Source organism: Mastomys coucha, unplaced genomic scaffold, assembly GCF_008632895.1.
Source record: "Mastomys coucha isolate ucsf_1 unplaced genomic scaffold, UCSF_Mcou_1 pScaffold11, whole genome shotgun sequence".
In the NCBI taxonomy this organism is placed as follows: Eukaryota; Metazoa; Chordata; class Mammalia; order Rodentia; family Muridae; genus Mastomys; species Mastomys coucha.
In genome coordinates, this window is record NW_022196893.1 from 13064086 (window position 1) to 13075790 (window position 11705).

An 11705-nucleotide genomic window follows, 5' to 3' on the forward strand; every position below is an offset into this window, starting at 1 on the left:
AGATGGTTGTGAACTACGATGTGGTTGCTGGGAATTGAACTCAGGATCTCTGGAAGAGCAGTCAGTGCTTCTACCTGCTGAGCCATCTCTCCCTTAAACCCTTAAGTCTGATTCTTAAGTCTTGTATGTAAAAAATTATCTGTGCTAGGTGTGGTGGCCCACACCTTTAAAACCAGTACTTGGGAGGCAGAGGCAGGAGGATCTCTGTGAGTTTGAGACTAGCCTGGTCTACAGAGTGAGTTCCAGGACAGTTAGGGCTACATAGAGATCCTATTTACAAAAACAAAAACAACAAAACAAAACAAAACAAATCTGAAATCAGCACATGTCTTACAATGATAACATGTCTGATTATTTGGCAATTTTCATTTCTTCAATGGCACATTAACACTCTAGAGTCTCTTGAGTAATAGATTGGGCGGGACACCTACAAAGGTTCAATAGATCCAAGAATTGGACTCACTGAAGGTTGAAATTCACTGTTCTCTTCCTGACATTGCTCATCTTTTCTGGATGTTCTCTCACAAGACCATGGGTTGTATCCTAGGCCCTCTTTGATGGAAGGAAGCTCTGGTCTTAAAAGAGTGGAGGAAATGTAGACCCTCAATCTGAGTTGGTTTGGGGTAATCTGGACTGAGATTTTGGGTTAATGGCTACTTTTTGTTTGTTTGTTTGTTTTTCGAGACAGGGTTTCTCTGTATAGCCCTGGCTGTCCTGGAAATCACTCTGTAGACCAGGCTGGCCTCGAACTCAGAAATCCACGCTTCAGGCCTTCCTCGTTCTAGGGTTGAAGCCAGCTCCACGAACATGCTCCTTTTCCTCACCGGGGCTCTCCTCCCCTGACTTGTGACAGCTCCTCTTGTGACAGCTGCCCACTCAACTCCAACTTTCTGCGCCATAATCTCCGCCCTCTCCTCAGGGATCCGCCCCCTGCCTTGCAGGCCCCGCCCCTTCCCATTTGAAGGGCGGGCGGCGGCGGGAGGGGACCAAGAGCAAGATGGCAGTGAACCAGAACCATACAGTGGACCGCCGCGGGGCCGCCATCCCACATGGTGAAAGGTGCCCGAGGGAACTTTCAGGCTGCTGTCGAGGAGGAGGGAGGAGATGCTCAGGGTAGACATGCACGCTAGAAAGCCCTCTGCGAATCGAGGACTTTCCCGCCCTTTCCGGGTTCTTCCCCGGAGCTCCGCCCCTGATGCTTGGGCGCATGCGCCTGCGGCCAAGTCCAGGCGCCTGTGGCTATGCTCGTGCGCGGGGTGCGAGGGGCGTGGGCATTCTCAGAACAAAGGTCTGAGCGAGATTTGTGTGAAGAGTGGGTCAGCCCTTGCATAGCGGGACAGCCTCCACTGGCTGTGTGCGACTTTAAGAGGGTGACAGTCACTCTGAGGGCTCTGGGTGCGCCTCATGGGACCAGGCATAAAAGGGTAGTTGAGTTGGAAGAAGGGATAGGATGTCGAGTGTAAGTAACTAATCCAGAACTGTCATAAGCCTTACTGCAAAATCCCCCAGAAGTTCTCTTTCCTTGTTGCATCAACCTAGGACATGAGTTCGTCACCTTTATAGGGAGCAGAAGTAATGGTCCCTAGGAAGAATGTCACTCTCAGTCTCTCCCAGGGCTGGGGCATGTAAAGTAGTATCTCTGTCAGGAGAAGCCCATCTCTAGGCAAACTTAATGACTTTGCCGCATTTCCCTCCTCACCCACTTTCCTTACCCCCTATCTCTGCCTCTTCTGGATTATGTCCTCTCTCTGCTGATTTTCTTCACTTGGCCGGGAGACTCATTCAATGCTGTGCTCAAATAGAACTCCGAGGTCAGTTTGAGGCCAGCCTGATCTACAAAGCAAGTTCCAGGACAGCCAGAGCTATATTGCAGAAAGACTCTGACTCAGAAAAGTCCTGATTTTTTTTTCTTGTTCTTTTAAATTTTTAGAATCTGTGCTCTTGAATACGTACCAATAGTTTTCACTGAACAGCTAAGCGTGGTAAGCATTGTTGTTTGTCTTTATATGCTCCATCTGCAGTGAGCAGTTTTCCTCATTTCACAGGTAGGAATACGAGAAATAATTGGCTCAAAATCATTTTCAGTGCACGTGGGAGAGCCTGGACTTGGGTTTGGAATTACATGCTATGCATCAACATCTCTTGCTGGCTTTTAGAAGCTTTATTTCCTGCTTCCTCTTCATCAAAGAACCATCAGTTCTCTGCCTTTCTCAGATACAAACAACAGTAAGGAATTAGTTTGAGAGGAGAGGAAATTGATTCTATTTTTAGTTTTCTTTATAGTTATGATACACATTTGAGAGTTCAGTTACAACTGTGGTATGTTTGAATGTGATGAGACTAAATCTTGCTGTCGATTTATTTGGCTAGGGCTGGTCCTGAACTTGTGATTCTGCCTTAGCCTCCCAATGAATGTTTGTAGTAATTAGACAACTACAATAGAATATCTTAGATTTAGAGTTGAACAAAGATTTCACACTGGAACACTAACTGTTGGCAGTAATAATAATAATATATTAACACTGAGAAGCATCCTCAGTGTATTGCTAAATGAAGAAGTAAGTTACAAAGAGGTTGGTGGTGGTGAGGAAGCATATATTTCAGATATTAGGAATAATTTAGTGACTCAAGTTGGAGGCAGAGTGTCTTGCTTCTATCTTGCCTTAGCACAGACATTCTGAATATTTCTAATCTAAAAACCCAAAATGCTCCATTGAAGCCGGATGTGCTGATCAAGTCTGCTGGGAATGTAGGTTCATGCCTCCATACCTGGCTTGTAGAGAACTCGTCATCATGGCTGAGAAGTCATAAACGTATGGGCTAGGCTGTGTTGTAAAAATGGAAAAGACTGGATTGTTTTATTTTATCAGTTATTTAAAATTGTGCAGAGACTTGATGCCACAGTAGGGAAATCAGGGGGAGAATTGGTTGCCCAAATTCCAACGTTCAGTACTTTTTGCATTTTGGTAGGCTTTCTCTCCACTTTTTCTTATGGAAAGCTTGTGGCTTTGTGTCTAATTTACATTTGCTAATATCTTGGGACAGTTTCCAGTGCCAGTATCTATATAGTTGCTGTCGGTGGCTGATACTCCAGTGTGCACACATCTTTGCTTAATTCTCAATGTGAACTATTCTGAGACTCTCCCCTCAGTTATAAGCATTGCTGTTTAGAGTTTTTTTAAAAAATAAAATTACATATGTGTGTGAGTATGCACGCGCTCCTGCCACAGAACTAGAAAAGTTGTAGGACAACCTGCAGGAGTCCTCTTACCTTCTATTATGAGTGCCCCAGGGATCAAACTCAGATCACCAGGCTCAGTGCCTTTACGAAAGGAGCTATCTTGCCAGGCTCTGCTTGAAAACTTTTGAAAATGTGTCTTTACCCTTCTATCAAAATGTGTCTTTGAGGCTGGTACCACCTGGTTCTCTGACTTATCTGTGATGCCAAGGATGCTGTTCGAGGCAAGAAGGAGCCAGCTTGAGCCTCTCTTCTGCTGTGGAAAAAAAAAACAACAACAATAATGACCTAGTTTCCAATAATAGCACAATGTATTCATTCCGCTCACCCTGGGTGTTTTTCATGTGTAGTAAATTGTGAAGGTCACCACGTTGAAAGACAAGGAAACTCAGCATTGTGAAGGAGTTCCATTTATCTAACTTTGGATAAGAGTTAACACCAGAGCACATCTATTAAGAGCACATCCTGTTCTGCTATAGGACCCATGATTAGTTCCCAGAACCTGTGGGAACAAGCTGTCATTTGGTAGAGCGGCTCAAGGTTGCACTGCTGTCCACAGAAGAATAGCTGAGTTCATCCGAAGGTGGCACTACCTTGATGATTAGTTAGAGGACTGTACAAGGAGGGGACCTTCAAGATATTTCTGTCCTAGAAATACGCTTGGAGCATTTCAGCCTCCCAAAAGAAAGAAATGAAAGCAGAGAAGTTGATTTGCTCAGTCAGGCCAAGGCATCCCAACAAGCCAAAGAAGGGAAAACCAGGGCAGAGGTCCCTCACTGTCAGATTCAAGATGCCCAAGGATAAAGGAAGAATTTAGGGTCTGTGTTGTGATTATCTTAGTATCATTAAAATAAAGATCTTGTGGAGTTTGTTTACAAGTTTTGGGTACAAACTTTGTACTGAAGAGTTCAGCTGGGCTGGAAACTAAAGATTACTTTTAGTACCTGAGCATAAAGAATACCTACTACCAAACAGTTCTTTACATAATAAAATAGTTCTTAGGAGTACACTGAATAGTTTTACTGTTATGTTTCCATCTTGTCTTCACCCAGTACAGTTTGAATATCTCTGATCTGAAAATTCAAAATCTAAAATGTTCCTTTGAATTCAAGTGTGATTTCAATAGGGTTGGAGAGATGGCTCATCTATTAAGAGCACACCCTGTTCTGCTATAGGACCCATGGTTAGTTCCCAGAACCTGTGGGAAATGGCATACACATGCCTGTAAGTCCAGCTTTAGATGGAACTGGCCTCCTCTAGCCTCCAAGGGTACCTATAGACTCACATCTACTACCCTCTCCCACAGAGGCCACACACATAATTAAAAAAAAATCCATATGTGAAGGTGAAATCACCTTGACAATTCTACCACTCAGATTGATGCAAAAGGATTATAAGTTCTAGGCCAGCCTGGGTTATATAGCAAGACCCTATCTCAAAAGCAAAAGAACCCTTGAGTGCCACCAAATACCTTGTCTGGAAAATTCCATTCCATGACACTTTGTTTTATGTGTAACATTGCTTAAAATATTATACACCGTTACCTTCAGGTTATGTGTGTAGGAGGATATATATGAAGCGGTTGAATGTCATTAGACTTGGGTCTCATTCCCCCAAGTTTCTTGTACATATAAGCATTCCAAATTTTAAAACTGTTCACATCCTAAATATTTCATTAAGAGATCCTCAAGTTATACTAAAAACCAGGATTCAAGTAATTAATCTTGAATTAATTTTAATAAAAGCAGGAAAATAATACCACTAGCTATCGCACTGTTATTGTTATCCTGTTATAAAAGCTTTATTCACACCTGGTTGGTTTATGTGAGATTTTTGCTTTTGTATTTTGTGGTGGTTTGAATGAAAATTGTCCCCATAGGTTCAGAGAATAGGCACTCTTAAGGAGATGTGGCCTTGTTGGAGTAGATGTGGCCTTGTTGGAGTAGATGTGGCCTTGTTGGAGTAGATGTGGCCTTGTTGGAGTAGATGTGGCCTTGTTGGAGGAGATGTGGCCTTGTTGAAGAAAGTGTCACGGGGGTGGGCTTTGGGGTTTCAAGTGCTCAAGTCAGGCCCAGTGTCATCTCCTCCTCCCTGCTCTCATCTCCTTCGCTAGCACCAAGTCGGCCTGTGCGCTGCCACGCTTCCCACCTTAGTGATAACAGACTAAGCCTCTGAACTGTAAGATGTTTTCCTTCATAAGAGTTGCCATCATGGGAGGGGAGGCCCTTGGTCCTGTGGAGGCTTGGTGCCCCAGTGTGAGGGGACGCTAGAGCTGTGAGGCTGGAGTGGGAGCACCGTCATAGAAGCAGTGGGAGGGGGAGTGGGATGGGGGGGATTTGCAGAGGGGAAACTGGGAAGGGGGATAACATTTGAAACATAAATAAATAAAACAACCAATTAAAAAATTATATATATAAAAAAAGAGTTGCCATCTTCCTAGCATTTTCTTCACAGCATTAACACCCTAAGACATTTTTATTGTATTTTATTTTAATTTTATTGTATGGGTGTTTTGCTAGCATGTTTGTTGTGTAACATGTGTGTAATGCCCATGGAGGCCAGAAGATGATGTAGGAACTATGGTTACAGGTGATTGTGAGTCACCATGGAGGTGCTGGGAATTGAACCCGAGTTCTCTCCAAGAGCAGTCAGTGCTTACAACTGAGCCATCTCTGCAGCTCTGCTGCTTGTTTGTTTGTTTGTTTGTTTGTTTTGAGACAGGATATCACTACAGAGTCCAGCAGATCATTATATAAGTCCAGGATGTAAGCCTTGAATTCTATGTATGCTTGTGAAGGGTGTGTGCTATGAGCATTGTGGATGTACATGTGTCTATGCTTGTGACGTGTGTGTTTGTGAAGCATGTGTTTGTGAAGTGTGCATTTGTGAGGTGTGCATTTGTCCTATCTAGCTCTGCGCACTCCCAAAGTTTTACTGTCACAATTACAGTTTTGTATATTATCACAGCCACTACAAATGTGTAATAATTGTTTTATCCTATGATCCTAACAGATCCTTCTGCTATATCACTTTAGCTAGCACCTCTTTCTCAGTCCATGCTGAAAAATCTAGAGCTTGCTATTTCTTTTTGCCGGTCCAGTGAGTTCCCCAAGCTCAAATCCCAGGCAACTGCCCAACTTGGTCTTGCTGTTCTTCCTAACGCTACTCTTGCTGTGGCTTGGTTCATCCATATGGCTCATCTTCTCCCAAGCAGGCAATCTGCTTTCTGTCATCTGCTTCTCCATCTCTGCAAATGCCATTGACCCTGTGTCTGGATCGTCCCTTGTATCCTTACCTCTGTTATTTAAACACCACCTCTTTCTTTCTTTCTTTCTTTCTTTTTCTTTTTCTTTTTTTTTTGTTTTTTTGTTTTTTTGTTTTTTTGTTTTTTTGTTTTTTTGAGACAGGGTTTCTTTGTATAGCCCTGGCTATCCCGGAACTTACTCTGTAGATCAGGCTGGCCTCGAACTCAGAAATCCTCCTGCCTCTGCCTCCCAAATGCTGGGATTAAAGGCGTGTACCACCACCGCCCGGAAAACACTACCTATTTCTTAAGAGTCAGCTCCAGCCATATCTATTCCATGAGATCTTTCACAATCGTTTCCACCATAAATAACCCCTCCTGTTAAATGACTGGGACATCTTTGTGCCATTTGCGTGACACATGTCTCCTATTACTTACATGATGCTCTTTGTTCATGTTTCCTTTTCTTTTTTTTAAAAAAATAAATGTTTAGTGACTTACCCTTTGGTAGAGCCACAGCAATGAATCAGGTGGTGGTTGTTACTAATTATCATCAGGGAGGCACTGAACAAATAAACTAAAAAAAAAAAAAACCAACAAAAAACCACAACAAAACAAAACAAAACAAAACAAAAAAATGACATTAGAAAGCTAGATTCCATGAGTGAGGAGAGCATGAATCCAAATTGTCCCCATTCAGAGAGAAGCTGGACTGATGTGCAAGCAGCCACCTGCCTTGCCTTCTTTACCAGCTAAACATTCCGAGAGCCCCAGTTCTTCCTAGTTCTTCCACAAGAAATTTAAGAATTACTGGCAGACATTGAGAATAGAAATAAGCTTGAAAAGACAAAGAAAACCCAGTGATAAAAAGGGAGAAGAGATCTGTCTCTCGATGAGTGCTGGGATTAAAGGTGTGCGCCACCACTGCCCAGCTCAGTTTTTGTGCATCTTAACACGTGCCGTCTGCCTTGCCTTTCTGCAGTCTCTTGAAGAAATGTTCAGATGTGGACCTCTCCTTCCCCCAGTACCCGCCAGGCTCCAACCTCTTCAGTGGTACAAAGAAGGGGGCTCTGTTTCTCACCTCATACCGGGTAATTTATGCTTTCCTTTTGATGGGCTGAATAGTTTACATTTGTCTAACGCTTAAAAAAAAAAAAAGTTAAACATTGAGTTTGAAGGTGTTTTAAAACGTTATTACTTTGAGACTTCCATTTGGAAGCAGGATGGAAGAAAGGAGGTGATGTTTCTCAGTTGGGCCACAGTGCCCACGTGACCTTGACCTTGCTTTTGCAAGTCTATCCGTGGAAAAATTCTGTATTCCTTTCCCAAAGTTTCCTTCCTCATTCAGGTGATTTTTGTGACTTCACGTTCTGACAACGATCCCATGTTGTCTTTTACGATGCCATTTCATCTAATGAATAACTGCACCGTTGAACAACCAATCTTTGGGGCAAACTACATTAAAGGGACAATTCAGGCAGCTCCAGATGGTAAGTTTTTCCCTCTTAGAAGTGCCTCAGCTATATCCCAGAGAAGATGCTAGAAAGCTTAAGATTAAGACTTGCCTCATGTTAGAATTCAAACAAAAGCTGACCTGCCTGTTTGAGGGTGTTGCTCAGTGTCGGTAAGCTGTTGCCATTTCTTCCTCCAGGTGGCTGGGAAGGTTCTGCTACTTTTAAAATAGTCTTCCGGAAAGGAGGTGCAATCGACTTTGCCCAGTTGATGGCCAAAGCTGCCTCTGCTGGTGAGTGATAAAACCAGTAAAAACCTTAGGGATGAAGGAGTTGAAACAGGACTATTAATTAGCAGAGAGTGGCTAGCCTGGTGTCAAGCACTTGATATTTCTATATGAATTAATTCAACAAGCATTTCTGAGTTTACCCACTGTCTTAGTAAGAATTTCTGTTCCTGCACAAACATCATGACCAAGAAACAAGTCGGGGAGGAAAGGATTTATTCAAATTATACTTCCACATTGCTGTTCACCACCAAAGGAAGTCAGGACAGGAACTCAAGCAGGTCAGGAAGCAGGAGCTGATGCAGAGGCCATGGAGGGATGTTCCTTACTGGCTTGCTTCCCCTGGCATGATCAGCTTGCTTTCTTATAGAACCCAGGACTATCAGCCAAGGGATGGCACCACCCACAATGGGCCCACCTTGATCCCCACAGATGGATCTCATGGAGGCATTTCCTCAAGGGTGGCTTCTTTCTCTGTGATAACTCCAGCTTGTGTCAAGTTGACACACAAAACCAGCCACTACACCTATTATGTGTTAAATCCCACACTGTGCGATTATAAATGTCACCCTGTCCTGGAGGAGCCTGTGGTCAGACATCTATATGACTACCCTAAAACTGCTGGTCTTTTGTGTCACATCCTGCACACGTGGATACCTGACTGGAGTTGCTTGCGAATGAAGAGCAAACATGTCCGTGTACAGGATATCTGGATAGGATGGGTTTGCTCACTGGGATCCAGCAGCACCATGAGCAGCTCAGAAAGTTAAGGGTGTTGCTAGGAACAGCACAAGTGGAAAGGTCAGGTATTCTCAGTAGAGGACTGTGTGTGAGCAGTCTCAGGCTGGGAACAGCCAAGGCTCTCTGTGAGCTCTGTCAATATTTGTACATGGATTACAGGAAGGCTTTGCCAATTCCCTGAGCCTGACCTGGGGAAGGCTTTGTTATGTGCATTTTGATCTCCTCACCTTGGCCTTGCTTCTCTTGTTTGCTCTTACCATCCATAAGAGGAGACTAGGGATAACTACTGTCCAACACTACTGACCTCATGGCTTTCTGTGACTGAGAAAATACTCTTCCAGCCTGGCTTCTCTTCAGGCCACCCACACTCTTCTACAATCCAATCAAACAGAGCTTTGTGCCTTGTCCTCTCTCTCCTCCGGGCTGTCATTTTGTTCTGTCAGCAAATTCTCTTTCCCTTTCTTTTTTTTGCTGTCCACCTCAAACTCTAGATGTTAAAAACACCGTCCAGTGAAGGTGGGCATTTTCAGACACATATGTTTGCTTTAACAGACGCACGAGTATGGTGCCGCAGATAAAATGGAAAAAAGGGTATAGCGTGTCTCTGTTACTATAGTGAGGGAACTGTGGTGCTGTGTATCGTGGTCAAGACCCATAATCAGTGTAAGTCTGAGAGGAAATGAGTTCAATTTAAAGACAAGTAATTTAGCTGGCACTTTAAAAATGTTGAGTCTACTACTGGGCAGTGGTCTAAGCCCTTTACAACAGTTAGTTTGATGCACATAAAACCTTATGATAAAGATACTAATATTAGGCTGGTGAGATGGCTTAGTCATTAAGAGCACTGACTGCTCTTCCAGAGGTCCTGAGTTCAATTCCCAGCAACCACATGGTGGCTCACAATCACCTGTAATGGGATCTGATGTCCTCTTCTGGTGTGTCTGAAGACAGCTACAGTGCACTCACATACATAAAAATAAGTAAATCTTTAAAAAGATACTAATATTATGCTCACTTGATAGATGGGGAAACATCTATTTATTGGATGTTTATTTAGGGATGACAAAGTTGCTACTGTCAAGAAGTATATGCCATTTAAGAAAGGGATCACAATGTATTTTTTTCCTGGTACCACAAGACTATTGTTGGCTCACATGTAAGGTGGTGGCCAGTACTGATATTTATTCAGTTCATAGCTGACATATACATGATATAAAAGAATAAAGAGTTATGTTTTAAAGATTTATTTATTTATTTTATGTATATGAGTACACTGTAGATGTACAGATGGTCTGAGCCATCATGTGGTTGCTGGGAATTGAACTCAGGACCTCTGGAAGAGCAGTAAGCGCTCTTAACCATTGAGACATCTCTCCAGTCTGAATAAAGAGTTCTTATTTTGCCAAATTGTCTTCTCAGCTGCCCAAGGAGTTCCACTCAGAGTCGCAAGTTTCTGGATGGGCCCTCTAGGAATTTATGTCATCACTGGGGACAGGAACATATATGCCCCACAGGCGTACCAAGGTGAGGTGTGGGAAGAGGAGCATGTATGCCCCACAGACATGCCAAGGTGAGGTGTGGGACGAGGTGGCCCTAGGAAGTGGAAAAGCATGCCAGACCCTCAAAGACAGTTCACTACAACCTTGCTTCAGGGTTTGGGGCTCTCATGATTTTGTTTCCTGGTTGAAACCCAATAGTGAGTGAGCAAATGACTGGACTTGCATTTCAGGCATCATTCTGCTTACTTGCCTGTGAATGTGTGTGTCTGAAATGGGGCTGGCCTGGAATTCGCAGTACAGCTTCAGCCTACCAAGTACTGAGGTTCTGTGTGGGCGCTGCAGACTTCGATCATGGTGCGTAAGGGCACCTAAGCGACTCCTGTTAGTGATGAGCCTGCTTGCTACTGAGAGCCTGCCCAGAAGGCAGCCCTGCCCACCGATGTTACACTATCACAGCCTTCAAGCCTGCCAAGCCTTCCACTCACATCCTGAGCTTCACGACCTTTGCCTTTTCACATCCACCATGCCTAAGATGGAGAAAGGTGCAGGCTTCCACGAAGACCTGGCTTGCTCAGTAGTAGATGAGCGAGGCACCATTCCATTTACTTATGATATTTTTTTGAGATAAATGTTTTACCAATATGCTAAAATAATATCTCACTTTGAAATCCAAGATTAAAAAACTGTATACATATCCAGCTACATATTGATCACAGGCATCCATGTCCTAGGAGCGTCTCACTAGACTGCAATTGCCTGTCAACAGTTTTCAGCACTTGAAGGCTGACTTGAAACCCAAAGGAAACTGCAGAGCATCTAGGATTAGCAGTACACAGAAACAAGAAAATGAACTAAAGATAGTGTCAAGAGAGCCTCAATGGGAGCTGGAGAGAGGGCTCCATTGTTAAGGGTACTTACTGCTCATTCAAGGGATTGAAGTTCAGTTCCCAGCACCCACATTGAGTGGAACCAGCCCCAGGGGATCCGATGTCCTCTTCAGACAGGCATAGTCATGGAACACACACAGACACACATACACATAAGTAAAAATGAAATGTGGGGTATGGTGGCACACACTTTTAGTGTGTGGCTCACAGTGAGAGGCCGTGCCACTCTCTGTGAGCCAGTCGGGCCTGAGATTCACTCTGTAAGCCACGTTGGCCTCTCACTGTGAGCCAGTTAGGCCTGGGATTTTTCACTCTGTAAGCCACGTTGGCCTTGAACGTTGGCCTTGAACTTCGGTAG

At 43.8% G+C, this 11705-nt stretch overlaps 1 protein-coding gene across 2 annotated transcripts in view; it reads left to right on the forward strand.

Moving 5' to 3' along the window:
- Positions 1 to 943: 943 nt before the first annotated feature.
- Positions 944 to 11705, forward strand: part of Wbp2nl (WBP2 N-terminal like) — a 15443-nt gene continuing 4681 nt past the window's right edge. The window contains exons 1-5 of one of the 2 annotated variants that reach the window (XM_031358200.1): positions 944 to 1059; positions 7465 to 7573; positions 7831 to 7972; positions 8134 to 8226; positions 10381 to 10485. In XM_031358200.1, coding sequence (XP_031214060.1) covers positions 998 to 1059; positions 7465 to 7573; positions 7831 to 7972; positions 8134 to 8226; positions 10381 to 10485 — 511 coding nt within the window. In that variant the 5' untranslated portion in view covers positions 944 to 997. The remainder of the gene's footprint in view (positions 1060 to 7464; positions 7574 to 7830; positions 7973 to 8133; positions 8227 to 10380; positions 10486 to 11705) is intronic. The other variant, XM_031358207.1, reaches the window with a different exon arrangement.